The 25634-nt window shown below is 50.1% G+C and overlaps 2 protein-coding genes across 38 annotated transcripts in view; one reads left to right on the top strand and one right to left on the bottom strand.

Annotated features, from left to right (window-relative positions):
- FAM78B (family with sequence similarity 78 member B) overlaps positions 1–10946 on the bottom strand; it is a 310016-nt gene extending 299070 nt beyond the window's left edge. For 4 of the 35 annotated variants that reach the window (XR_012124877.1, XR_012124896.1, XR_012124876.1 and 1 more), the window contains exons 1-2: positions 8368–10728; positions 3827–7288 (exon numbers count right to left, since the gene is read on the bottom strand). The gene's annotated coding sequence lies outside the window, so the exon portion shown is untranslated. The other 31 variants (XR_012124909.1, XR_012124886.1, XR_012124888.1 and 28 more) reach the window with 23 other exon arrangements.
- Positions 10589–25027, top strand: POGK (pogo transposable element derived with KRAB domain). 3 transcript variants are annotated; one of them, XR_005062782.2, is made up of 7 exons: positions 10589–11127; positions 12296–12429; positions 17675–17801; positions 18524–18622; positions 19955–21431; positions 23179–23640; positions 24184–25027. XR_005062782.2 is itself a non-coding variant. In XM_073221294.1 (7 exons), exons 3-6 carry the CDS (start codon positions 12298–12300, stop codon positions 21427–21429), a joined length of 1833 nt encoding a protein of 610 aa, XP_073077395.1. In that variant the 5' UTR covers positions 11015–11127; positions 12020–12097; positions 12296–12297; the 3' UTR covers positions 21430–21431; positions 23179–25027. The 3 variants fall into 3 exon arrangements, 2 of the variants coding, with proteins under 2 accessions (XP_036879648.2, XP_073077395.1); XM_073221294.1 differs by adding an exon at positions 12020–12097 and having other exon boundaries at positions 11015–11127; positions 23179–25027; XM_037023753.2 differs by having other exon boundaries at positions 23179–25027.
- Positions 25028–25634: the final 607 nt, after the last annotated feature.

Here is a 25634-nt window from a genome sequence, read left to right as displayed (position 1 = left end):
TAGATACATAAAATAGTCAATAAAATAAAAACGTTGTAAGTTGGATGTAGGCCTGCGGTGCGGCAGCCCGTCGGTTGGCATGTTTAACGCCCACCCTGTCTCTGCTCCCTGCCCGCCCTTCCTGTTGCCTCTGAGCATCCGCCGTGGGGGGCACCCGGCCCACACTCGCTTTTACTTTTCAGGGAAGGAAAAACGGAAGCCACAGAAGAGAGGGGTTATTTCCTCAAGGTCAGAAAATGGGTCAATAGCAGAGTTGCGATTACACGCTTGATGTGTCTGAATCTAAAACCCAAGCTCTGTGACGTGAATAATACAGAGTTTTACAAATAAGATTCTTATTACTTCCACTGATTTCATCTGAATTTCCAAAATCCTCACACTGCATTTTTCTAGTGATGCCACACATAACGAGTAGGGAAAATGAATTCTTTCAGAGCTTGTTTCCCAGCTGATTCTTGGAATTCGGCCACAGGACCGGTTTCTTAAGAGTGACTTAGGAACTGGAATCAGGGCCCCTGCCCTGCCCGGAACGGACAGCAGAGGGAGCAGTCGGCCGCCGGCCCCTCACCCTGCAGGCAAGTGCTACAGATGGGGTGTCTGTCACCCGTCCAGTTTCAAAAGCACTGTCTTCCCGTTCAGAACATTCAAGGAGACGGAGAGAAGAGGTGGTGGACGAGACCGACTGGACTCTCTGGAGCCTGGGGGCCCGTAGGAGTGAACAGGCAGCATGGGGGGTGACAGTGTGTGCAGAGGACCAGGCTCCAGTCAGGATGCCCACTGAACGTCCATGTCTTACTCTTACCACCCCATGCTATTGTGGAAAAGGGCTTCATCTACCTGAGCCCCAAGCTTTCTCATCTGGAAGACAGCAATGATAACATCTGCCAAGCCAACTGCCTAAGATCATCGCAAGGACCCCAGAAGATGGTGGGAGACGAGGTGCTGGGAACAGTGAAGGCGGGTGGCGGCGTTGGCCACTGACCACAACATGCAGGGCATGCAGGGAGGCGACACAGGTGGCGGGGAGCACAGCCTGGGGGCTCACTGTGCGCTGGCAGTGTTCAGGAGAAGCACTTAGGGTGGGAACACAAGGGCAGACACAGGGAGGTCTGTGCACCATCTGCTGGCAGTGACGTGCCATTTTTAATGATAGAAATAGAATAAAACCGTTTCTGGAGGTGAATAAACGTGGTGCTGCCATTAACGGCACAGATCTGTTAGTATTTCTCAGTCTTCTTTCCTTTCTGTTAAATGAGAATAACAATACCGACTGTGATACGTGGATTATGAGATAATCCAATTCCTTCCTCATTTTTCTCATCTTTTTTTTCGCTCTGGTAGTTTCATATTTACTCTCTGCTAGACCTGAGGGCACAGCTCGAGTCTCTCACGGGAAGCCTCAGGCATTACCACCTCATCCTACGGGGGACCGCGGCCCGCCACCAAGCCACAACCCCGGGGAGCCGGCTAAGTTAGAACTAGGCCGGCAGCCGCTTCACTTCCCTGCTTACATGAAATCCCAAGCACTGCACACGCCTCAAAACAAAAACTTCTTAACCAAGAAATGGCTTTAAAAGAAAGACAAATGATTAAATTCAAAGTCTGTACTCTCACACTGAGCATCATTCTTCACCCTGTCTCAAAGTCTTGATTTCCAGTTAAGCCACCTTACTATTTATCCACCCTCATCTCCCAACATGTCATACGGGGTGTTCAGATCTGAGGACTAGAAAATAAGGATGCACTATTTTTCATCAGCAGAAATCCCTCCTTTAAAAAGAATCCCAAATTACTAAGTACAATCACTCCAAGAATAACTGGGTCTACATCGCTGGAAAATAAATTAGCCAAAACTTGGAAATAAGGCAAAGAGGGGGTGGGTAAGGCCCTCTCAATGTCATGGTGCAGGTCCACCTAACCAGACTAAAAGGGACCAATTTGTCTAGCAGACGCACCTTTGTTTCTGTGGCTCTGTATTATTCACCAGGGCCAAGACTTTCTGACATTAGAAGACAACTTGTCCATTCTCCTCAGGCAGAGACAGTAATTTTCTGTACCATGGAAAAGGACGGCCACCGAGCTATTCTGTTGGCCAGTATGATATTAACCAGGTCTGCCTCTAACCTGGCATTCGACATTCTAAATTTTGTGCCAAGCTAGGAGCTTGCCACTGGCTCAACACCAGCTTTACCACCTTGCTGATTCCCTTGTTAATGAGTTTAATATATCTTTGCTGTGTTCATTCTAGATTTGTATAAAAATACATTTTAAATTTTTTACAGAAGTATTCTTTGACGTCCCTCTTGTATTCTTCACCACAGCATCAATGGGTGGTAAGATTTGTACATCACAGACCAGAAGCAGCTACAGTACACAATGGTCTCACTCTCAACTACTGCCAGAAAAAAAAAAACTATGCTATATGGAAATGCAATTATTATTATCTTTGGGACAAACAACATCCATGAACTAACAGACATACAACAAATGAATACTTTCTGAAGGCGGCCTGTCCTGCCACCTGAGAGTTTTTGCAAATCTTTCGCTCTAATGTATACACTAGGAGGTGAGTTGCTCAAGATTTCTTCATCCGTTCAACATTTAATTATTGAGCGCAGGCTATTTGCAAGGGGCTGTTCTGACTGCCAGGGATGCAGTAATTAACAAAATAGACAACGTCCCTGTGCCAATCAATGGAACATACCTTCCAGTGGGAAGGCAGATGGTAAGTTAATACAAAGGATATGAGATGAGATAGTGGTAAGTATGATGGAGAAGATAAAGCAGAATACAAGAGATGGGGAATGTGGGGCTCAGAGAGGTAGGTATTTTATAAATGGTAGCCATGGAAGCCCTTGTTTAAATGGTAATATTCTACTGGAGGCCTGAGGAAGTGAAAAAGAATTTTCAAATGTCTCCTCTTTCACTTCTAATTTTATCTGAGTCTTCTCTTTTTCTTAGTCTTGCTAAAGATCTGTCAACTTTATCTTTTCAAAAACCCAATTCTTAGTTCTATTTTTCCTGTTGTTTTCCTGGTCTCTATTTCACTTATTTCCACTCTGTTATTTGTTATTTCCTTCCCCCCACTAACTTTGGGCTTGATGTTTTTTTTCTTTTCCTAGTCCCTTGAGGTGTAAAGTTAGGCTGTTCATTTGAGGTCTCTTTATTTTCTTAACACAGACATTTATCACTATAGATTTCCCTCTCAAAACTGCTTTTGCAACACCCCATAGATTTTGGTTATGTTGTGTTTGTTTTAAATTTTTTCGAGTAAATTTTACTTTTCTTTTAAACCCACTGGTTGTTCAGAGATGTGGTACTTAATTTCCACATCTTTGTAGATTCTCTAGTTTTCCTTTGTCATTGATTTCTAGTTTCACATCACTGTGATGAAAAATATACTTGGTATGATTTGCCAAGACTTGTTTTGTGTCCAGTCGTATGGTCTACCTGGAGAATATTTTGTGTGCACTTGAGAACATGTATTCTGCTTCTGTTGGATAAAATATTCTACAAATGTCTATTAAGACCATTTAACCTAATATATCGTTTAAGTCCATGGGAACCTTACTGATGTTGTCTGGATGATACATCCATTGCTCAAAGTGGGGCACTGGAGTCCCCTACCATTACTATATTGTTGCCTACTTCATTTCAGATCTATCAGTGCTGGTTTAACATAGTTCCAAACCACTGCAACAAAGCAAATATCACAATAAAGCAAGTCTAATGGTTTTTTTGGTTTCCTGGTGTATATGAAGGTTATGTTTACACTATCCTGCAGTCTAAGTGTGCATTAGCACTATGTCTAATAAAGTGCACATACCTTAATAAGAAATACTTGAGGCTGATTCCCTCTTGAGCAGCACACCTTGGTCCATCAAGCACACTGAATTCCCCTAATAAAGTGCACTGCTTCTTGTACACTAAAAAAAAGAAAAAAAAATTGCTAAAGAGTGCTAGCTCTCATCTGAGCTTTCAGTGATTAGAATCACTAATCAGAGGTCACCAAAACAAATCAATAAAAATGACAAAGTTTGCAATATTGTGAGAACTACCAAAATATGACACACAGAGACAAAAATGAGCAAATGCTATTGGGAAAAGGCATTGATAGACTTGCTCAATGCACAGCTGACACAAAGCTTCAATTTGTAAAAAACACAGTATCTGAGAAGTGCTGTAAAGTGAAGCACAATAAAATGATGTGTGCCTGTACATTTAGGTGCTCCAATATTGGGTACATTGATATTTACAATCATCATTATCTTCTTGATGCACTGACCTCTTTATCATTATAGAACAACATTCCTTGTCCTTGTTCCTGTTTTTGGCTTAAAGTCTATTTTGTCTGATATAAGTAGGGTTATCCCCACTTGTTTTTGGTTTTCACCAAAAAAAAGCATGGAATATCATTCTCCTATTCTTTCACTATAAGCCGATGTGTGTTTTTAAAGCTGAACTGAGTCTCTTATAGGCAGCATACAATTGGGTCTTGTTTTTTTAATCCACCCAGCCACTCTGTGCCTTATTAATTTAATCCATGTACACTTAGAGTTATTATTGATAAATGAGGGCTTACTGACATCATCTAAATTGTCTTCTGGTTGTTTTGTATTTCCATTGTTTCTTTTCCCCTTTGTTTCCATCTAACTTTGTGAGTTGGTGATTTTCCATGGTGTTCTGCTCAGTTTCTTCTACCTTTATCTTTAGTGCAGCTGCTCTAAGTTTTTGCCTTGTGGTTAACATGAGGTTTACATAACACATCTCATAGATAAAACAGTTCCTTTTAAGCTTATAGAAACTTAATTTCAATAGTTTGCAGAAGTTTCATGCTTTTACTCCTTTTTTATATTTATGTCCTTATTACCTGTTTTATATTTCTATTTCTATTTTATATTTGTTAACAAATTATAGTAGCTATAACTATTTATAATACTCTTATTCTTTGACCTTTATACTATAGTTAAGTTGTTAACACACTATCCTATTTCAAATTTAGGATTTTCTAGATCTGACTGCATATTTACCTTTACCAGTGTGTCATATACTTTTGTAAATTTTCATGTCACTAATTAGCTTCTTTTCATTTCAGCTTAAAAAACCTCTTTCAGCATTTCTTGTGAGGCTCATGTAGTGGTGACTGATGACCTCCTTCAGCTTTTGTTAACTAGGAAATCTTTATTTCTCCTTCATAGCCGAAGGATAACTTCCAGATAAAGAATTATTAGCTGGCAATTATTTTCTTTTAACACTTTGAATATATCATTCCACTCTTTCCTGGCCTGTAGGATTTCTAGTGAGAATCCACTGATAGCCTATGGGGGTTACTTTACAGGTTACAATCTTTTTATCCCTTAGCTGCTTTTTAGAATTCTTTCCGTATGCTTGATTTTTGATAGTTTTTTTATGATGTCTCTTGGAGAGGTCTTTCTGCATTGAGAAAATATGGTAGTCTATTAGTTTCATATATTTAGATGTTTGATTCTCTCCCCACATTTGAGAAGTTCTCAGCTGTTATCTTTAAATAAACTGTTTCTTTCTCCCTCTCTTTACTCCTGGAATCCCAATTGTTCTAAACATTGGTCCTTTCTGTGGATTCCAAAGAGCACATAGGGTTTTTTTTCTTTTTTGTAGTTTTGTAATCTTTTTTCTCTTTTAGCCTCTAACTGGGTTATTTCAAAATTCCTATCATCTAACTCACTTATTCTATCTTCTATTTGCTCTGCTTTACTGCAGTGGTTCCTATTGTATTTTTTCATCTTACTCACTGAATTCAGAATCTTGTTATTTTTTATTATTTCTCTTTGGAAAAAAATTTCATTTTGACATATATTTTTTCAAGAATTTATTGAATTATCTTTCTGAGTTTTCTTAAAGCTCCTTGAGTTTCTCCAAAGCACCTATTTTGATTAGTCAGCTAGATCACAAAATTCTGCACCTTTGAGCTCAGTTATTGGCATTATTATTTTCTTTCTGTGATATGCTTTTTTTTATTTTTCATGTTCCTTGTAATTTTGCATTGTTACTTTGCATATGAAGTAGCAGACACCTCCTTAAATCTCTGCCAGTTGCTTTCACATGGGATATTCTGTTTGATGACGCTGTTATCTGGGGTTTAATTGGTCTTTGCATTAGTACACCTGCTCCACAATTCTTGCTCCCTTTTGTGGCAGGATTTTTAAGCTTTTATGTCTTCTCTGGTTCTTAACAATCAGCAGGCTGGCTACTGGAAACCTTAGTTTTCCAGAAGATGGCACAGTACTTCAAGTTTGTGGTTTCTCAGACCTTGTCTACAGACAAGACAAACAGGGGCCTGTTTCTGAATGCTCCGTGTCTACAGGAGCTCTCTCACTGCCTCTCAGGGGCCACCTGCAGAGTGGGGGAGGTGAGGGGTTAGCACTTAGGGCAAAGAGGGGTGCCTGCGGGTCCTACAGAGATCCCTGGGTGTGGTACTCCCAGAGGCTCATGGATGGACCGCCTGCTGAGTGCACTCAACAGGAATGGAATCCTTTATCTGTCTCTCTCCAAATTTAGAATTTTCTAAGTTTTTGCCTGTGGTTAACATGAGGTTACATAAGACATCTCATAGCTAAAACAGTCCACCCCCAACCATCATACAGATCCCAGCTCAGTATTCCTGGTGCTGCTGGAGAGAAATGTATTTCTCCAGTCACCTTCTGCACAGCTGGGGTAGCCAAGCGCTGCCACCCCCCTGCAGTAGAGGCCCCCTGCAGTGGTTCCCTGGGGCAAGGAAGTAAATGGCTTATCTCTACCACCACTGTAATCAAATTTGTATTTCTTTTTCTAGAATGGTGTCCTGGAATCTTTCCTGCTATAGCAGACAGTAAACACAGCCTAACTCCCAGCCCAATAAACATAAACCCTCGTGCTAAAGGCCCATTTCCCTCAGTGCCTTTTACCCAATAGCTTACATCTGGCTTGTAACAAAAACCACAAGGTATGCTAAAAGGCAAAAAATGGTTTGATGAGACAAAGTAAGTGTGAGAACCACACTCAGACATGGCAGAGATTTTGGAATTATGAAACAGGGAATTTAAAATAACTATGATTAGTGTGCTAAGGGCGCTAATGGAAAAAGTTTAACAGATGCGTAATGCCAGCAGAGAGATGGGAACTCTAAGAAAGAATCAAAAAGAACTTCTAGAAATAAAAAAAAAACTGCAAAAGAAATGAAGAATGCTTTTGATGGACTCATCTGTAGACTGGACTGGACACAGCCGAGGAAAGAATCAGCGAGCTGGAAGATGTGTCAATAGAATCCGAACTGCAAAGAAAAAAGAAACTGTGAGAAAATTACAAAAAGGAGTAAAATACACATAATGGAAATACTAGAAGAAGAGAGAGATAAAGGAACAGAAGAAATATTCCCGCCAAGCAGGAAAATACCAAAAAATCTACACCTAGGAATGTCATATTGAAACTGCAGATCACAAATACAGTGGAAATCTTGAAAGAAGCCAGAGGAATTAATTACCTTTCCTGTAGAGAAACAAGGATAAGAATCACACTGGACTTCTCCAGAAGTTGCAAGAACAGAGTGGGGTGAAATATTTGAAGGGTTGAAAGAAAAAAATCCCTGTGACAGAGAAAAAATTCAGGCTCCCTTTTCCAGTGGGCGGAGCTGTCACAGGAAAGTGACTGCCCAGACACACTCTATGCTTCACAGCCCCTTCTCACATAAATGTCACTCTGTAACCGATCCGAACCAATGGGATGCAAGCAAAAGAGAGGTGTGCCACCTTAGTGTCAAGGAAAGGGTGTGCCTCCTCCATTCTATCTTTGCCCTCCACTCTGGTAGATGAAGAAACCTATCTTGAGGGTGTGGCAGAGCCACAGATGGAAGGAGCCTGGGTCCCTAAAGCACAGCATGGAGGAAAGCCACCAGTGGCCCAGGAACACTCACAAAGGACCGGTACAAAAATGAGAAATAAATCTCTATTGTTGAGCCTTTGTGTATATGGGGGTCTGTTTGTTATAGCAACTACCACCACACTATTACTATACTTTCTCCTCTTTTTCTAAAGAAACCTGGTAAGTGTTCCTTAATGTACTGAGGTGCTCTAACTACATGCCTCCTCTCTAGGAACCTTCTAAGCCATTCCAAGAACTGTCTGGAGCAGGGTTTCCCACAACATTTTATCAAGATTTCCCAGGAATATTTTGAGGCTTTACTGGGAAATAGCTAACGCTAAGGTCTATCATGGCCTTCCTCTGAAGTGCCAGAATCCCAGAAAGGAGAAAGATACAGTCACCCCCATTTGGGTCTCTTCTCCTCCCCTCCCAGCCCAGCATTTCCCTGTCCATGTATCCGAGGAGTTCCACCATGAAATGACAATTCCTCACCTGCATCACAGCATCCCCATGAAGGTTGACGTTGGGAACCATGTATCCACAGGTCACTGCTGCTGTTTCAATCAGCCATCACAGCAAAAGTGCTACATAAGCAGCCACCCAGGACTCAATGGCTCAAAACAAAATAATGACCTCTTGTCATGTTCACAGGATGGCTGTGTGGCACAGGTCTCATTCTGGACCTGGGATGGAGGACCAGGGACTACCTAGGCGTGTTTCTTCTTTGTGGCAGAGAACAAAAGCTCACCGAGGTGCGTGTACTATCATGTGAGACCTTTTATAACCCATGCTCAGGACTCACATGTAGTCACTTGCACCCACGTTCTAGTGGGCAGAGCATGTCAGGTGGCCAAGCCAAGTTAGAGGGCTCTGGAGAGCATCCTGCACGCGTGACCTCAGCAGGGTGCCACGTAGCAGCGGGGCGTGCTGCCACAGGCACACAGCGCAGCGCGACGAGGGATTCAACCTGCTCTAGTCCCTGAGGACCAGGAACAGAGCAATGGTGGCCGGCAGCCATGCTGGCCCGAGGGCCACAGAGCTGCTACGGACAGTCAGAAACACGCATTCACCAGGAGCCATTGCAGCTCAATATGGGTATCGTGTGGGACCTGGGCTCTCCAGAAGCCCCATGGCTTAGGCACTGCGCTCATAGGAAAGATGGAGTCAGACCAACAGCATCATCACAAAACTACTGTGCTGGTTCCAGCGGTGTCTGCTCATATTATTTACCAACTACCAACAGAAATCCTTCCTACAAAATTACCAAAGCCACAACTGTCAAAAAAACAAGCCTCAGCCACCCGGCATTGGGCTGAGATGACCCGTCAAGGAAATGCAACCGCAGAACGATAGAGCTGAGGGGCGGCTCGGCCAGCATCTGGTTCAGCTCTGCCTTGTGCAGAGAACACCCGGGCGGGCGCAGGTGGCGCAACCTGCAGAACATGGACGCCTGCAGGGTCCTGCACCTACCCTCGCACTTGGGTCCTGCAAGTACACCTCGGCAGCAGTTACGGCCCTGTGCAAAAGCGGGTCCCAGGACAGTAACTGATGGTGGGCTTAGAGCTCACAGTCAAGAATTCAGGTGGGTCACCGCTGGCAGGCCTCTTCCCGGGGAAAACCTAGTCGAAGCCACATGGGGACCTCAGGTCTCAGGGACCAAAACCCTGCCATAATCGTTCTCTTCGGTCATCTCATGACCTGTATGAATGCTTTGTTGTAAGGGGAGGCGCCGGCACTGCCCGGTACCCCTCCCCTGCCGACACCCTCCTCACCGCTCCATTCCAACCAGTCATTGCCAGAAAAACTGAGATGGAAAAGTCAGTCAATCTGAGCTGAGTTAATGCCTGCTGTTCACATGCTAACGTTCCACACAAAAAAGAACTGCTCGTTAAAACAAACAAAAAAGTCTGATTTCCTCCTTTCTCCCAATGTTTGACTGATGCTCTCCACCCATCGACTGGACGTCTTCGGTCTCGGGTGGGTGGTCCACGGTATTTACACTTCAAAGTTGTGAGTCATACTATATTTCATGTATTAAGACCTCCACAGCTTCGCTGTGGCCTCTCCCACGGCAGAGAAGTAGAATTCACATACACATCAATAGAAATGGCCACCAAGACTTGGGGAAAGAAGTATTTCCCTCAAATCTCAGGGACAGTCTGAAAGGTTAAGTAAAACTCTCTGCTCGCCCCAATTTTGGTCAGGCTCTCCTGAGCTCTCTTGTCCACTGGGCGGCTGTCTTGAACACGTCCCTGCCCCTCCAGGCATCTGCCTACCCAGCCCAGTTGTAGCAAGAATCCTGAGACATCAGTTTGGGTGGGAGAATATCCCACCCTTGCTATCTGATCCCGGGCCCATCGCCTGCAAGAACCCCCCGCCCCTGGTCCTCTAGGAAATTTGATCCACTGGCCTCCCCAGTCTGTGGGCCGTACTACCCCAGCTGTCTCTGCTGTTCTCAGGGGCGAGCAGACATCTCTCCTGTAGCCATAGTCTTGACACCTATCTCATCAATACTAAAGAGTCTTCCTTTCCATTTTAACAAGTGTCGGAATAATTTGCTCTTTAGCGCGGGATCCCAACAGAAACCGAAACCCAGAATCTTTTTCCGGAATGAGAAGGGCTTCGGGGCTTCTCCACTCACTTCTGTTTGTACTGTCTGTCCGCAGAGCGTTTTGGAGAAGAGCCTTCCGTACGGTTACTGCGTCCCCGCGACTACGTGCTTGGGCTTTAACAGGCGACAAGGGGGGCACCCAGTTCCTTCTCCGTGCGTGTTAAGCACGATGCGCTGGACACATACCTGCCGGACCCCGCGCGCGCCCCCCTGGGCCCGGGCGCCCCTCCGGAGGCCGGGCGGGAGGGCCCGGCGCGCCCACGCAGGCCGCGGCGAGCCACGGGGCGGGGCAGAGCGCGCGCGGCCGCGGCCCCGGCTGGCGGGGACCCGGGACCGCAGACTATGCACGCCGAGGCCGCACGGGGCAGGGCGGCGGAGGGCCGCGAGGAGGGCCTCACCGGGAGACGCGCGGGGCCTGCGGCCGCCGCCGAGCCCGCCGACGTCAGCCGCGCTCCTCCCCTCGCTCCCAACACCCTCCGCTCCGGCCGGACCCGCCTCCTGCCACCACGTGTCTCTCCGCGCCTCCCGCGGGGCCGCGCGCGCGGCGGCGGAGAGACGGGCAGGATGGCGCCGTGACAGTCGGGCCGGAGCCCTCGGCGTCTGCAGGCGGCCCGGCCCGCGGCTCGGCCCTCGGCCCGGCGGTGAGCGCGCGGCGGCGCGGGGCCGGGGCGGCGGGCCGGGCGGGCGGGCGGCGGGGTCGCGGCTGCCGCCTTTGTTGCGGGCCGGCCGGGGGCGGCGGGCGGCCGGGCGCTCGGCAGGTGCGCGTCGGCCGGGCCCGGGCGGGGCCGCGGGGAAAGGCGAGCGGGGCAAGATGGCTGAGCTGGCGGGCGGCCTGTGCGGGCGCCCCCGCGGGCTCCTTAGCGCCGGCAGCGCCCTTGCGCGCACCCCCGCCCAGGAGCCGGCGGGGCCGCGGCCAAGTTGGGGCCCCGGGCCCACGGTTCCAAAACCCGCGCCGCCCGCCCGGACCCAGGCCCGCCGCCACCGCGCGACCTCTTTGGGCATGTGGGAGAAGCCGACTTTGCACCCCGGAGGGCTCTCTCCGGAAGCCCGGGAGGATGCGGCCCGCAAGATGCACGCGCACCGCACACCTGGGGGTTGCCGCGGCCCTGGAGGGCAGCCCGGCCTTTGTGCTGGCCGCGCGCGGCAGCGGCCCCTGAGAGCTGGCGGCCCGCAGGCGTTTCCCAGGCGGAACGGGCCCAGGGCCTGGCCGCAGATGTCTGCACCCTCTTGGGGATCCAGGCACCGCGCCTCACTGTGTGTCACCAACTCCGGGGTTTGGGAAGTCCCTTAAAGCAGAATGACTCTATTTTGTGAACCAGCTCACGGACAGAGCCTTTGAACTAGGAGAACCCAGGTGATGGGCGTTCTAGGCCGACCAGCCTCCCCGATGTGTCCCGCCAGTGTTCAGACACCTTCACTGATAGGAAGCCAGCACCCCTGTCTTGCCTTAACCTTGGGTGGCCCTGGCTGTGGGAAAGTTCTGCCCTTCAACGCAGTCCTAAAAACCTCTTTCCTGGAATGTTTACCCACCAGCCCGTCCGGTCCTGGGTCTCTACAGAACCAGTCCGGTCTCTTCCGCAGAGAGCTTCTTAAGTATTTGAAGGCAGCCAGGTACGCTATCTGCCTGCAGCCCCTCTTATCATAAATAAATAGGTCACCTTCCAGCTTCCTCATGCTTTCCTTGATGCCCTTCCTCCCGGTCCAGCCCCGAGGGCCCGAGGCTAGAGGACGGGGTAGGCCGAGCTGCCCCCATCTCAGGCTCTGCTGAGGTCCCGCTGGCATCTGATTTTTCTGAACGGAATCTTGCAGAGATGGAGTCTGCCGCCTACCCTCTCAGTCTGACCCTGAAAGAAGAGGAGGAGGAGGAGGAGATTCAGAGCCGGGAGCCGGAGGATGGCCCCACGGACATGCAGAAAGTGCGGATCTGCTCAGAGGGCGGATGGGTAAGTCAGCAGGTGTGGGTCCACACAGCTGTAAGGAGCAGGCCCGGGAGCCAGGCGCTGTTAAGTGTCCTCCTCAGGCAGACATAGGAAGTAAAAATAGAGCAGCCCAGCCCGGTGTTTGCATTCCTGAGAAAACAGTCCTGTGGCTTTAAAAGGCACTGCGCGGAATGGAGGAACTTGTTCAGGAACAGCCCCTTTAGCCCTGCAGCTTACCGTCATTAAGGTTGCTGGTCCAGGAGGCCGGGACCTCTTCTCTCTTGTGCCCCTGGGTCCCCTGCACGTGCTCGATGCTAGGCACGTTGTAGACATCAGCTAATGTTTGCCAGCCTGTGTTAACGAAAAAGTTATTCTGACACTTGTTCAGATGGTAAGGAGGGTACTTGGCACCGTGGGAATAGGCATCAAGAGGTTGCAGGAGCGGAGAGAGAGCAGTCTCAACACTGAATACTCAAGACAGTGGCGATTTATGGCCAAAGAGTAGGGTCGAAGGGCCATGGGTGGAAAATTATACCAAGAGGAGACATCGGGGATGGGGGATTCTTGCTGAACTGACGGCACAGGATTCTTGAGGAAGGCAGGCCAGGGTGATCAGATATCGAGGGTGGGGGATTCTTTCTAAACTGACTGAGCAGGATTCTTGCCAAGTCTGGGCTGGGCAGGCTGAGGACAGGAGGGGAGCCCAGGTGGAGGCCCAGTGGGGACCAGGGCCCAGTGGAGCCTGACTGAGGCCTTGGCGAGGAGTCGGTGGGGGGGGTGGGCCTTGTCACGTATGGCGGCTTGAAGGGAACCATTTTAAGCTGCTGACGACAGGAGAGCTTCACGAGGCGAGGCCGACGGGGTCTCTGTGGCCACTGAGAGCAGTGCACACGGAGAGCTGCCTTCCCGGCTGGCTGGGCGGGGGGACCGGGAAGGTAGGCGGCAGGGAATAGGGGGCGCACCCAACAGAGCTGCGTGACAGCGCGAGAGCAAACTTACGAAAATGCAAGTACAACAGACATTGATAGTTACAAGTACGTGTGATCATTAGAGGAAACTTATAAAATGTAAATGCCCCAGATATTTATAGTTAGGAGTACATGTTATCATTCACAGTACTTACCGGACTTCATGATAATTAGGCATGAATGGTAAACATTTTAAATAAGTAGCAAATTGACATTCCTCTTCCCTGCTTAGTTTTCCATTGTGTAGGAAATTATCCGTCAACAAAATATCCTTTGTGTTTTATGAGAGATCTGTATTCACAGAGTCCTGGTGCTTCCAAATTATTCAGTCCAGCTCCCCTCCCACAGGAGGGCAACTGCGGTGCAGAGACGCTATCTGCTTTGCCCCAAGGACTCACATGTATACTGACATTTGTTCTTAAAAATGCCTCCTGGGCTGGGCCCTTAAAAGTAGTGCATTTTGTTGTATGTATGTTATACCTCAATAAAAACAATAAAAAAATACGCCACCACACTCTGGGTTCACTGGTCCAGCTGTGGAGGCTGCACTCCCTGCGTCTCTTTCGTGTTCTCTGCCCACCCCGTCCTCCTCCCTGGTTCTGGTCCCCACCCTGGGGACACTTTGGAGAGTAGCAGTCAGTCCCCTCTAGCTCAGAGAAGGCCTCGAGGCAGGAGAAACCCCAAGCATTGAGACTAAGCCAACCCAGGCATAAGTAGAATGGAGAAACTGGGAGACAGGTGCAGTAGACGTGGGCATCAGCATGTGGGGGACCATGAGAAAAAGCCAGGGAAGACCATGCTTGGCTGGGAAAGAAGGGGGTAGTGGAGGAGCTTGAGGAAGATGGCCACCCGTGTACGGTGGCTGGGCCCTGAGCCGCATGCTGTGAAGAGAAGACAGCCCCGGGAGCTGCTGGTCTTGGGAAGAAGACAGGGCAGCAACCAGAATTCTAGTACAGGGTTCAGAGTGCAGTGCGGAGGGCAGCTTAGGAGAGGGGTCTCATCCAGGCCGGAGACTGCAGGGGCCTTCCTGGAGAAAGCAGGCGAGGACCTTAAGCAGTAGGCAGTTTGCCCCCAGCCCCAGCCCCTCCTGGGCACATTTGGCATTACCTAGAGACATTTTTTGGTTGTGCTGACTTGGGGCGTTGGGGAGTGGGAGATCATCCTGGCATCTGCCTGGGACGCTCCTAAACGTCGGCAGTGCACAGGACAGCTCCCACAACTAAGGATTTCTGGCCCAAAATGCCAGTACTAAGGTTGAAAAACTGCTTCAGAGCATTAAACCAGGGGAAGAAAAGAATCTGATGCTTAAGTATGTCTTGGTTGTACAGAATTATTGTTAGGGTGATCAATAAAAGCCCTTCAGACATCGGGACCATCCTCCACGTGAGGATAATATTCTATAGGAGACTTGGAGTAAAAATACAGTTTCAAGTAGAGAAAAGGAAAAATGTCCTTTGGGCTGAGTCTTAGTTGCGGAACCAGCCGAGGGAAAAGGCACTTGCTCACCAGGCACGAGGCAAATGCGAGCAGAGGCCCCAAGGAAGAGCTCCGTGCAGAGGAGCAGCTGCCCGGCTGGAGCCTCAAGTGCGGTCCGGGAGGGGAAGGGGCTGCGGCCAGAGGAGATGGACGGGGCGAGGGCAGCCGGTGCGCTGGGCGCTGTGCCGAGGTGCGGGCGCTGTCCTCGGTGGTTCTGAGGGTGGGCTCGCCTTCGTAAGGGAAGCGGCGTTCCCTGCAGCCACCACACTAAGGCCTGAACGGCCTGCAGGGGAAGCTCAGGCTTTGGATCAGATGTAGTATACTGTGACCCCGGGCAAGTTCCTTAACAGCTGTTTCCTCCACCATAAAACTGGGGTAGGGGCCCCTATATTCCTGCATTATTGAAGGGACTCAATACGACATTACATTCAAGCGTGTAAGAGGAAGCACCCTGCACGGTGGCTGCCATGAAGCAGGCGCTCTGCGCGGGAACAAGCCCTCACCCGAGGTCTCTGCCATTTTTGCAGCCTCGTTGGTGAGGCTGAGCAGTGTGAACTTTCCCACAGTTACCCTTGGAGATGAGCCTTGGTGTGCCAACCTGCCAGGCAGAGCTGCCAAAGGAAGAACACCTATCTGATGAGCCCTTAATCTGAGGGGAGGGAGGATGACAGGCATTGCGGGTCCCTACCCATAAGGCCAGGGAAGGGCGCTTGGTGGGGGCTGAACACTGGGTGCTCGACTGCCGAGTTCAAGTCGGCTGGGGGCAGGACCAGTGGCACCCTGTGTGGGGCTCGGCCAGATAAAAGGCCACTGGGGGGAGGAAGCCTGCGCAGCGGGGCCTGGCCGAAGGCTGCGCGTCCGCACAGAGCAAGAGTGCCTGAGCCACTGCCGTGGGCGTCTTGGGAGCATGATGTGCGTGGCTTGTTTGGAGCTCCTGTGTGGCCCAGTCATAAATGTAAGGAAGTGAATTGGCACCAGCGCCCAGCTGTCTGCACACAACTCCAGGGCTCCTGATGCTGTCACCAGGCCTTGGACAATTTATCTTCTGCATTGATGGGCATGACCGGTCCTGCACCCATTTTATCAGCAAAGAGAAGGGGCTATAAATAGGTATGGCCTGGATGTGGAATTTCCTAGGAAGAGAAAAGGCCAAAGGGAGAGCCCTTTAAGAGCCTGGGAAGTGGGAAGGGGTGGGGTGGAAAATTCCTGGCTGCCTGTTCTTCCAGATGGATGAAGTCTAAGGAAAGCCTAGAGACCAGTCCATCTGGCCTCCTGGTATTTCACTTTGTCCATTCTTACTCCAAAGAGGAGGCTTGGTTTTGTGACATAAAATTTAGTGATTATTTAGTGACATAAAATTTAAGTGGAGCTAAGAGAAGGGAAATCTAGAAATTATTGGCTTAAATCTTTTGTTCAGAAACACATTTTTAAGTGATTACTGTCTGTGGAAGTGTCCTAAGCTTAGGGAAATAGGATGAGCGAAGACTGTGCCCTCAAGGGGCTTGTCTGTTCGTAGGTTACTGCGGTATGGCCAGGGCCACCAGAGCTGAGCCCCAGCCACCACGGGGACATGCAGGTGGGCACCCGACCCAGTGAGGGAAGGCTTCCTGGGGAGCAGGTCCTCTGGGATGGGTCTTAGAAGATGGGTGGGTGTCGCCAGGCCAGGAGTGGGGAGGGCCACTGAGGCCGCGGGAGAGCCCTGTGTGGCGTGGTTTGCTCACGGAACTGTAAGCAGCTGAGTGCGGCTGAGCACAGGGGTGGCGCGGCATGCAGGGCTAGTCCCTGAGAGGCCACTTTGCTCTGAGGACTGGAGCCTGGAACTCAGATGGCCCTCGGTCCTAATCTCAGCCCTGCCATTTGTGGGCTGTGCGACTTTGGACTAGAAATAAGGCCTCTGTGCGTGTCTTGCCTCCGTGATTAAACGGGGTTGTTTAATTCCTGGGGAAATTGAAGGCAGCAGTTGCAGGCCCTTCCCAGGCAGTGTCCCCTACAGGCACAGTGTAGGGTGGGAGGGAGTAGGGCTGGGCCCAGGAGGAAAGGCCAGTCTGTCTGCCTGCCTGATGGCCCGCGGCAGGAGACGCAGAGCTGTGCAGACATGAGTTTCCTAAGCAGATGAAAAGCATTCTCAAGGTCACCTGCGCCCTAGATTCAGCCCTGCAGGACAGCTCTGAAAGCAGCGATGGAAAGTGACCCACCTAAAACAACCCACTGACCACTTACCGCTGAGTACGTGAGCTCTGGAGCAGGAATTTTAAGGACCAAAAAAAAACAGTGGCAAGAAAAGGAAATGGTTGAGTAGACGGAGGAGGTGCCCCCACCAAAGGGTGGGGGGCTGAGGGGAGCAGGCTCGTCTGCTCCTGCGCCTCATTACATGGATGAAAGTTCTGATTAGTCCTTCTGCCCTCCTACTGTACTGTGGACTGCAAAGGGCTGGCTGGGGCCTGGTCCTGCATCGGCTCCTCCCTGGAGGCCAAGGCTAGGGCCTGTGCCCGGGGAGGGACTCTGGGCGAGGGAGCCAGCAGGTCGGGGTACGTGGCATTGCCGGGGGAGCTGTTCGGAGAGCCTCCTTCAGCGGAGCTGGTTTCCAGCTCTGGTGTGTGGGGTGCTCATCTGATGGGCCGTGGTGGGGTGTTTTGTCCTTATTTGTTAATTGGTGGTAAGCACCCCGCGGGCACGGGGACCCGAGTTTGTGTCCTTGTATGCCACTAGGAGCTGGTGAGCGTGGCCAGTAGGCCTCCCGGTCAAGGCCGCTCCCGGGTGAGGTGAGTGTGTGAGCTCGTCTGCGTGTGCCCCCAGCCGCTCAGAAGGCCTGTTTGCTGTTCCAGGTGCCGGCCCTGTTCGATGAGGTGGCTATATACTTCTCCGACGAGGAGTGGGACATTTTGACCGAGCAACAAAAGGCCCTCTACCGGGAAGTCATGAGGATGAATTATGAAACTGTCCTGTCCCTGGGTAAAACTTTGTTTTCCTTCTTCTCCCAGAGGCTCTGAGCCCAGAGGCCTGTTTCCACTTCTCTCTCTGGTGTATCCAGCATCCCTGTCTCCTGAACTGGGACACTGCCCCCTCAGTGACTGCGCCCGTTTGATTTCCTCTTTTGGACTTAGGCATTATGTAAATATTGTGCCCTTCTACCGTGCCAACTCCCAGAAGCATCTGCAGTCAACCCAGCCATTCACATAAAGAAAAATAAGATGTAGCCTGAGAAACGTCCCCAAAGGTCTGGGCCTGTGCTTCCTGTGTCCCTCGAAGGGAGGCCTCACTGCTACCGGCTCAGCCCCAGAAGCCTGGGGACCCACCCCACAGAATCCTTGCTCCCCAATACCCATGTTATTAGGGTGGAACTGGGGGTTCCCTAGTTTACACGCATAGGCACCAGGATATTGAGTAGAACGTGTGCACCCACCCACTCCCCTGCGAAACGCGGCTCTTGTTTTACTGTTGCCAGCACCCGCCCTCGTTAGCAGAGATCCATAAATTCCCTTGAACAGACCTCTTTCCCATCATTCCTTAGGTACCCCCAAGCCCTTTTTCTGCTGTCTTCCATAAAGTTCCATATTGAGAAGACTCGGGGGTAGGGGCCGAGGGCGGTGCTCCTTAAGTGTCACAAAGTACTTATTTGGGCAGTGCGCCAAGACTGCAACACAGCTGTGACCTGCTTTATTTCCCGTCCGCAGAATTCCCGTTCCCTAAGCCAGACGTGATCTCGCGGTTGGAAGGGGAGGAGGACTGTCCGAATTCTGACGAGTGGCAGCTCCAAGGAGGACCCTTTCCAGGTACTGCCACCAAACCAATCCAGCCTCTGTCCAGTGGGGGCATTATGAAACTGGATCTCAAGTTGCCGTGTACATTCTCTGGGGTACTTAGAAGTAAGGCAGGGTTATGAGCTTTGCGGTTCCAAAATCTCTCCAGTGCTCTGGGACCTTAGGCAACTTCACTGACCTCTCTGAACTTCCACTTCTTCATCTGTCAGCTGTGGGTGGTAAGTCCCAGTGAGCAACCCTGTATGTGGATGAAGCAAACTGAAGCTTGTGTGGCACTTGTTCCAGCGCCCATCTAGGGTCAACAAGGCCACCTCAGTGGTGCACTGCACACCCCCCAAAACTAGGGAGAGTAGTGCGATGAGGCACACATGCAGAGTCGCTGAAACCGGCCTTCTGTCCATCTCATCTTGGACAGAGAAGGCAGTTGTAGCCACTGCACACATCTGAGCCAATGCGTCCAAGAAGGACACGGTCCTTCATCATGAAGCACAGGGAGGAGGGCAGCAGTTGGATAAATACAACTTCCAGACTTCCAGAGTGGTTTTGTTTCCCTTCTTTCTAGAGGGAAGGGTTTAAATGCCATGTTTCACTGAATCTGAGACATGTTTTTTTCCCTCCCCGACTTTAACATCTCTGAAATTGAGAATGCCTCTTAAAACTGATGGCATGTCACAGTGTAGTGGCATTTTTTTTTTTCTTAATGGCACATCCTGGTACATCTTGCAATTAACGGCAGCTTAGTTTTGCCGATATGATCATTTCCCTGGAGCCATATCAATTTCTGTGACCACTTCCAAATGTAAACCTCCAGTGAAACCCACTTCTGACGTTGGTGTACAGGAACCATGTTTCTACCTTGCAAGCTGACTCTGTTAAGTGTGTTTTGCTGTAGATTTTCTCAGTTTAAGGGGTATGATTCAGCCCCTGATGTATCCAAACCCAGTCTGTAACACTATGTGGAAGCATGGATTATTTTTGGCTTCTCATCCACACAAAAGGTACCTTGACCCAGACGTGGCCCACAGAATCATGTGATCCAGGCTTGGTACCTGTTTTCAGTTGGCAGTTCTGCCACTTTCTAGGTCAGCTGCCTGGATGCATCACTTAACTTCTGTAGCCTTATCTGCAGAGAAGGAATAATGGCACACAGTTCCTGTGAGACCCACATGTGCCGTTCCACAGGAATTGGCACATGGCTAAGGACTTAGGAAATGTCATCTGTGATTTAAGTTGTGTGAACCCCAGATTAAGGGATTTGTGGCATTTCAACCTACAAAATCAGGGCCTAAGCCGGAAATGATCTGACCTACTGGCGTTCTCTCTGCCCACCTGTCTGTCTTGCAGAAAACGAAGACTCCTCGGACTTGAAGCCTCCAGACTGGGCAGGCCCACCGAACGCCACCTCCCACTTGCTGCAGCCTCGGCCCCTGGACGGCCTCGGCCTCCGTCTGCCCCAGGACATGGCTGAGCTGCCCGAGTGGGGTGAGGGCTACCCCTTCTACATGGCCATGGGCTTCCCGGGGTACGACCTCTCGGCTGATGACCTCGCCGGCAAGTTTCAGTTCAGTCGCGGCATACGGCGCAGCTACGACGCGGGGTTCAAGCTCATGGTGGTGGAGTTCGCCGAAAGCACCAACAACTGCCAGGCGGCCAAGCAGTTCGGGGTACTGGAGAAGAACGTCCGGGACTGGCGCAAGGTGAAGCCGCAGCTGCAGAACGCGCACGCCATGCGGCGGGCCTTCCGCGGCCCCAAGAACGGGCGCTTCGCACTGGTGGACCAGCGCGTGGCCGAGTACGTCCGCTCCATGCAGGCCAAGGGCGACCCGATCACCAGGGAGGCCATGCAGCTGAAAGCGCTGGAGATCGCGCAGGAAATGAAAATTCCGGAGAAGGGCTTCAAGGCCAGCCTGGGCTGGTGCCGCAGGATGATGCGCAGGTACGACCTGTCCCTGAGGCACAAGGTGCCGGTGCCCCAGCAGCTGCCCGAGGACCTGACCGAGAAACTCGTCACCTACCAGCGCAGCGTGCTAGCCCTGCGCAGGGCACACGACTACCAGGTGGCCCAGATGGGCAACGCCGATGAGACGCCTATTTGCCTGGAGGTCCCATCACGGGTGACTGTGGACAACCAGGGAGAAAAGCCCGTCCTGGTCAAGACGCCGGGCAGGGAGAAGCTGAAGATCACAGCGATGCTCGGCATCCTGGCCGACGGCAGGAAACTGCCGCCCTACATCATCCTGCGGGGCACGTACATCCCCCCCGGCAAGTTCCCAAGCGGGATGGAGATCCGCTGCCACCGGTACGGGTGGATGACGGAGGACCTGATGCAGGACTGGCTGGAGGTGGTGTGGAGACGCAGGACCAGCGCGGCGCCCAAGCAGCGAGGCATGCTGATCCTCAACGGCTTCCGCGGCCACGCCACCGACTCGGTGAAGAGCTCCATGGAGAGCATGGACACCGACATGGTCATCATCCCCGGGGGCCTGACCTCGCAGCTGCAGGTGCTGGACGTGGTGGTCTACAAACCGCTCAACGACAGTGTCCGCGCCCAGTACTCCAACTGGCTGCTGGCCGGGAACCTCGCGCTCAGCCCCACCGGCAACGCCAAGAAGCCGCCCCTCGGCCTCTTCCTGGAGTGGGTCATGGTGGCCTGGAACAGCATCTCCAGTGAGTCCATCGTCCAGGGGTTCAAGAAGTGCCACATCTCCAGCAACCTGGAAGACGAAGATGACGTCCTGTGGGAGATCGAGAGCGAACTGCAGGGAGGAGGGGAGCCGCCCAGAGAGTGCGAGGCGGAGGGTGTGACCGAGAGCAACTGAAGGTAACCAGGCCGGGCGTGCCTGTGCTCACCAACCTTTCTTGCCATTATTTTCCTGTTTCTGAGAACCCTTGGAGCCCACGGTGCGATACTGCAGGTGACGGGCTGTCAGCATTTTTGCCGTTTAGTGAGACTTTTTTGCTTGGCTCCCTTGGGGATACTTTGCTGTGAGGCTGGGACCCAGGAGCACTAGTTTAACACCCAGACTGAGAGGCTGAGCTGCCAGAGCGTGTATTCTGAGAGCTGCAATGCTGAGGGAAGTGATTCAGGCCTGAGGGAACATGGTCTGCCATTGCTCAGTCAACAAAAAGTTTTGTTTGAAAAGTAAGCTTTTTTCTTTCCCTTCGAAATCGTGCACAACATTTAGGGCCAGTGCGTGTACCTGATCTGCGAGTAGCCCATAGGGTTGTGATGTGGGGAGAGCACCAGGTGCCTTCAGATGGTGTCCTCCGGGCCTCTGGTCTGCAGCCCAGCAGGGCTCAGTAATAGCTTGTTTGCTTTTCCCTAGTTTTTTAGTGTTTTAAAACCTCATCTTATTCTCATAATGACCTGTACATGGATGGAGTGAGAAATTACAGTAATTTCTTATAGTTCACAGATGTCTGAAGGGAGATATTTTTAAATCTAATCTTTGCGCACACACAAAGGAAAATGAAACAGGGTGCATATCCAGGACTGCAGTAAAGTCTGAGGATTGAGGCGGATAGGTCTGAATTTTCAGAACTGAGTACAGACAGAGAACAGCTTTAAAGGTGGGGGGGGAGTGGAGACTAACAGGCGACTCTAGTGGACCGAGCCTGCAGCCCCCATGCCCCACACACCTCGAGAGGGGAGAGGGGCTGCAGGGACGACACCCAGAAGGAATCCACTTACCCTCTACTCTCGTCTCCCTAATTGTCAACTAACCTGTTCCTCCAGACACCTGGGATAATGTGGCGAGGCCATTCCTTTTACAGAGGACCTAGGACCATCTTGATACTTTTTTCTATCTTTTAAAGTGTGATTAGGCATTTCCATCCTACTTGGTTTTCTCTAAATGCAAACAAATATTCTTTCACCCCACTTGATGCTGTATAAGTTGAAGAGTGACGTAACATCCCCCCCCCCGTTACTCCCAATCAAATGGTGACTCGTCTTGCTGAACCCCACGGAATTCTGGATCCTTAGGACTACCGTGCAGCTGAGGAGGAGTTCTTACTATTACATTCAAACCACAACTGTTTTTTTCTCATGTCCACTCTTCTCCCCATGGACTCAGCCTCCCTTTCCTGCCAAACATTACACTGCCTCCACTGGACGTCAAACTTTGAATTATAGTGAGATTTAATCCCTTTCTCATTTTACCTTTCACTCTTTCCCTTCCCTTGGTAGATAAAGTTTTTGTACATTTTTAATTTTCTAAGCTGTTTGCTACCCAAAGGACCAGATCAAAAGCTGCCAGGGGGAAAGGGGGAAGAATGATGCTCTGCTGCAGGTGTGAACATGGTCACTTAGGAGTGACACTAGCCCTGAGTTTTTGCTCACCTGGACTGCCACATTCTCTGCTGGACAGCTGCCCTGAGGAGCTGAGGAGGCGAGAGAGGGAGATAGGGGTTCTCAGCGAACAAGATTTAGCAGGAGACACGCAGGCATAAAACTGCCTTCTCATCTGTTTAGAAATCTTACTAATGGAAGAATTACGTTTGTTAAAAGGTACCCAATAGCTAAAATCCAAAGGTTTATTCACACTTAGGTTCTCTCTGTTTTCCAGCAAATGGAACTGTGTTTGAAACAGCTGGGGAGGAAAATCCTCAAGAAGACTCCTCGATGCATGGATGCACCGGGAACGGCTGCAAAAGGCCCTGGGGCCCATGACAGCTGGGTCCGGACAGCAGCCTGTGCCTCCTATCCTGGGACACAGCCAGCCCGCCCCACCCCCAGGAAATGTCAGGAAAGTCTAAGACCCTTAATTTCATCGGAGACATGGTCAGGAAAGAAACTGCCTCTGCCTCATTTCTTGTTCTAGAGATTGCTCCGCGTGTCCATCAGAAGGAACCTGTAAATACAAACGAACCATGGCGTTGCCTGGGGAAGAGGCCATTTGTCCGACACTAACAAGACACTCACGATACGGGCCCGACTCCCCTGTGTCCTTTCTGGGGAGAAAACCTCAAGAAATTGTTTTCTTCTGCCTTTAGAAATGCTTCCAAGAGAAGAGCCTGTCCCCACACAGGTCAGCACTGCAGAGCAGGCTTTGTAGAAATGTGTCATTTATATACACCTGCTACTTACGCATTTCTTTTGGGAAAAATGAAATACTAATGATAACAAAACTCAGACATCCTGGCCTGGTTGCCAGCAGGTGGCTTTTCTATATAGACAACCTAGGTTAGGGTGGAAGGTAACAGGTTAAAATACACTATGCTCTTATTTATCTTCCCAAACCGGTTGGCAGCTAGACTTTTTAAGGGTCTCATTTAATGGCCCTGTTTTTCATTACTGTTATATTTAACGATAAGGTGGCACTTTAGTACACAAGCTCTTGTTTCTCAGGCTGCCTGCAGAAGTCACCATAAATTGTCTGCTGTGTACGTGGTACAAGGCTCACTAACTCATCTGCTACATGTTCATTTCTTTAATATTTTTATCACAAGGGTGGTAAGAGGACCTGGGCCTTTAGCCACAACCGTTTCAAGACTTCTGATCCCCTTCTATCCTGCAGGGAGAGATGGGAGGTCTTTGAATTTTTACACTATTGTAATTTGCATTCCCACAGAAGTCAAGTGTTATGGAAACATTCCTTCAAAGCTGTCTGTACTACAGAAAATATGCCAGAACCTCAGAGACAAAGCCATTGCTAGAAACGTCATTCCATCGTCCAATCTGGAGAACAAGCAGCCATGACCACCTTTCCTTCCGGTGGGCTCAGCTCGTTTGTATATTATACTGTTCTTGGCATCTTGAAACACCTATTTCTACTCAGGTACTCATTTTCCTATTAGTGATCCACCTTTCTCATTTTTTTAAAGCCAGGTTTCTCCCAGAGGAGGTTTCACTTCTGGTATCCAAGTATTTGACTTGTTTTTCCATGTGCTTTATCTGCACTGTGTTCTCTGTCATCTCAAATGGCATCTAAATCCAGCTACTTTCCATTCCAGACGTTCCCATTCCCTCCAATTCCACTTAATTTATCCTCCACTGCCCTGATTCCTGGCCCTTTCCTCCTGGTGTCCCATTTTACTTGCTTTGGGAGCTTAAAAGGATCTTAGGACTAATTTTGGGTTCCTCCATTGGAGCCACAGTTACCTTGCAGAGAGTAGTAGAAAATGGGTTCAACTTCTGTTTCGTTCCACCACCACCTCGAGTCTCATCATCAGCTGACAGATGATGCCTTACAGGCTGCATAGCACTAGAACTTTCCTAGAGTAATGGCTCAGCTGTGAGGATTTTTCTGGGCTCCTTCTTCCACTGACTGAATTACGATCTATGCTAACAGAGCCCCAGTGCAGTTTTGCAGACTGGCTGTTACCCTGGAGTGACTATAGCACACACTGAGACACACCTGTGCTCCCCAGTAGATAGAAACTGACCTCAACAATAAACTTTGATAATAAAGACAACAGGCTATGGTGGTTTTATTTATTTACCTGCTAGTATTGTGAAAAGTCACATTTCAAACTATCGTGTACATTTTATTCTCCATGCAGTTTGGTGCCAATATAGTATCCCTTTGAATAAAAAAAGACAGCGTCTTACTCATGAGCCAGCAGTGGGAGTGACGGTGCACTTGAAGTCAAAGGGAACACAAATGACACGTGTGGCTTTAAACTGGCTGTGAAGTGGGGGGAGAAGAGGCCTGGCACAAATAGCTTTTTCCCTCAGTCCATCATGTTTAAGATGTGCTCAGAAATGGTACATTACCAAGATCACATGAAGTAAATCCATAAAAAGGTACCTTTTTACATGAGTGAAAACATCTTCCTTACCCTTACCTTACATCCTGAAGGCATTCTGGGGTGAGTCAAAGACGTGATGGGACAGGCATGTCTCTCACCTACGCAGGGTCATCGTGCAGAAGATACACGTACAGGGCAGCCTGCCCAGTGCAGGCAATGGGGCGCCGCGAGGAGCTGTGCAGTGGCCCACAGCACTGGGGCCCAGTGGGAGGTAAGGCGGGCCTTCGCAAACCCGGTTTTGCCCGTGATACACCTGTAGCTAAATAGGCCG

This window comes from Manis javanica, chromosome 14, assembly GCF_040802235.1.
Source record: "Manis javanica isolate MJ-LG chromosome 14, MJ_LKY, whole genome shotgun sequence".
NCBI lineage: Eukaryota > Metazoa > Chordata > Mammalia > Pholidota > Manidae > Manis > Manis javanica.
This window is presented reverse-complemented; position numbering and strand designations above follow the sequence as displayed.

Excerpts from the sequence above, each read along its gene's own strand:
- POGK (XM_037023753.2), top strand. The coding sequence starts at position 10,656 with ATGCGCTGGACACATACCTGCCGGACCCCGCGCGCGCCCCCCTGGGCC. Across the intron at positions 11,128-12,295 it reads GCTCGGCCCTCGGCCCGGCG|AGATGGAGTCTGCCGCCTAC; the intron begins GTGAGCGCGCGG and ends GGAATCTTGCAG. Across the intron at positions 17,802-18,523 it reads TGAAACTGTCCTGTCCCTGG|AATTCCCGTTCCCTAAGCCA; the intron begins GTAAAACTTTGT and ends TCCCGTCCGCAG.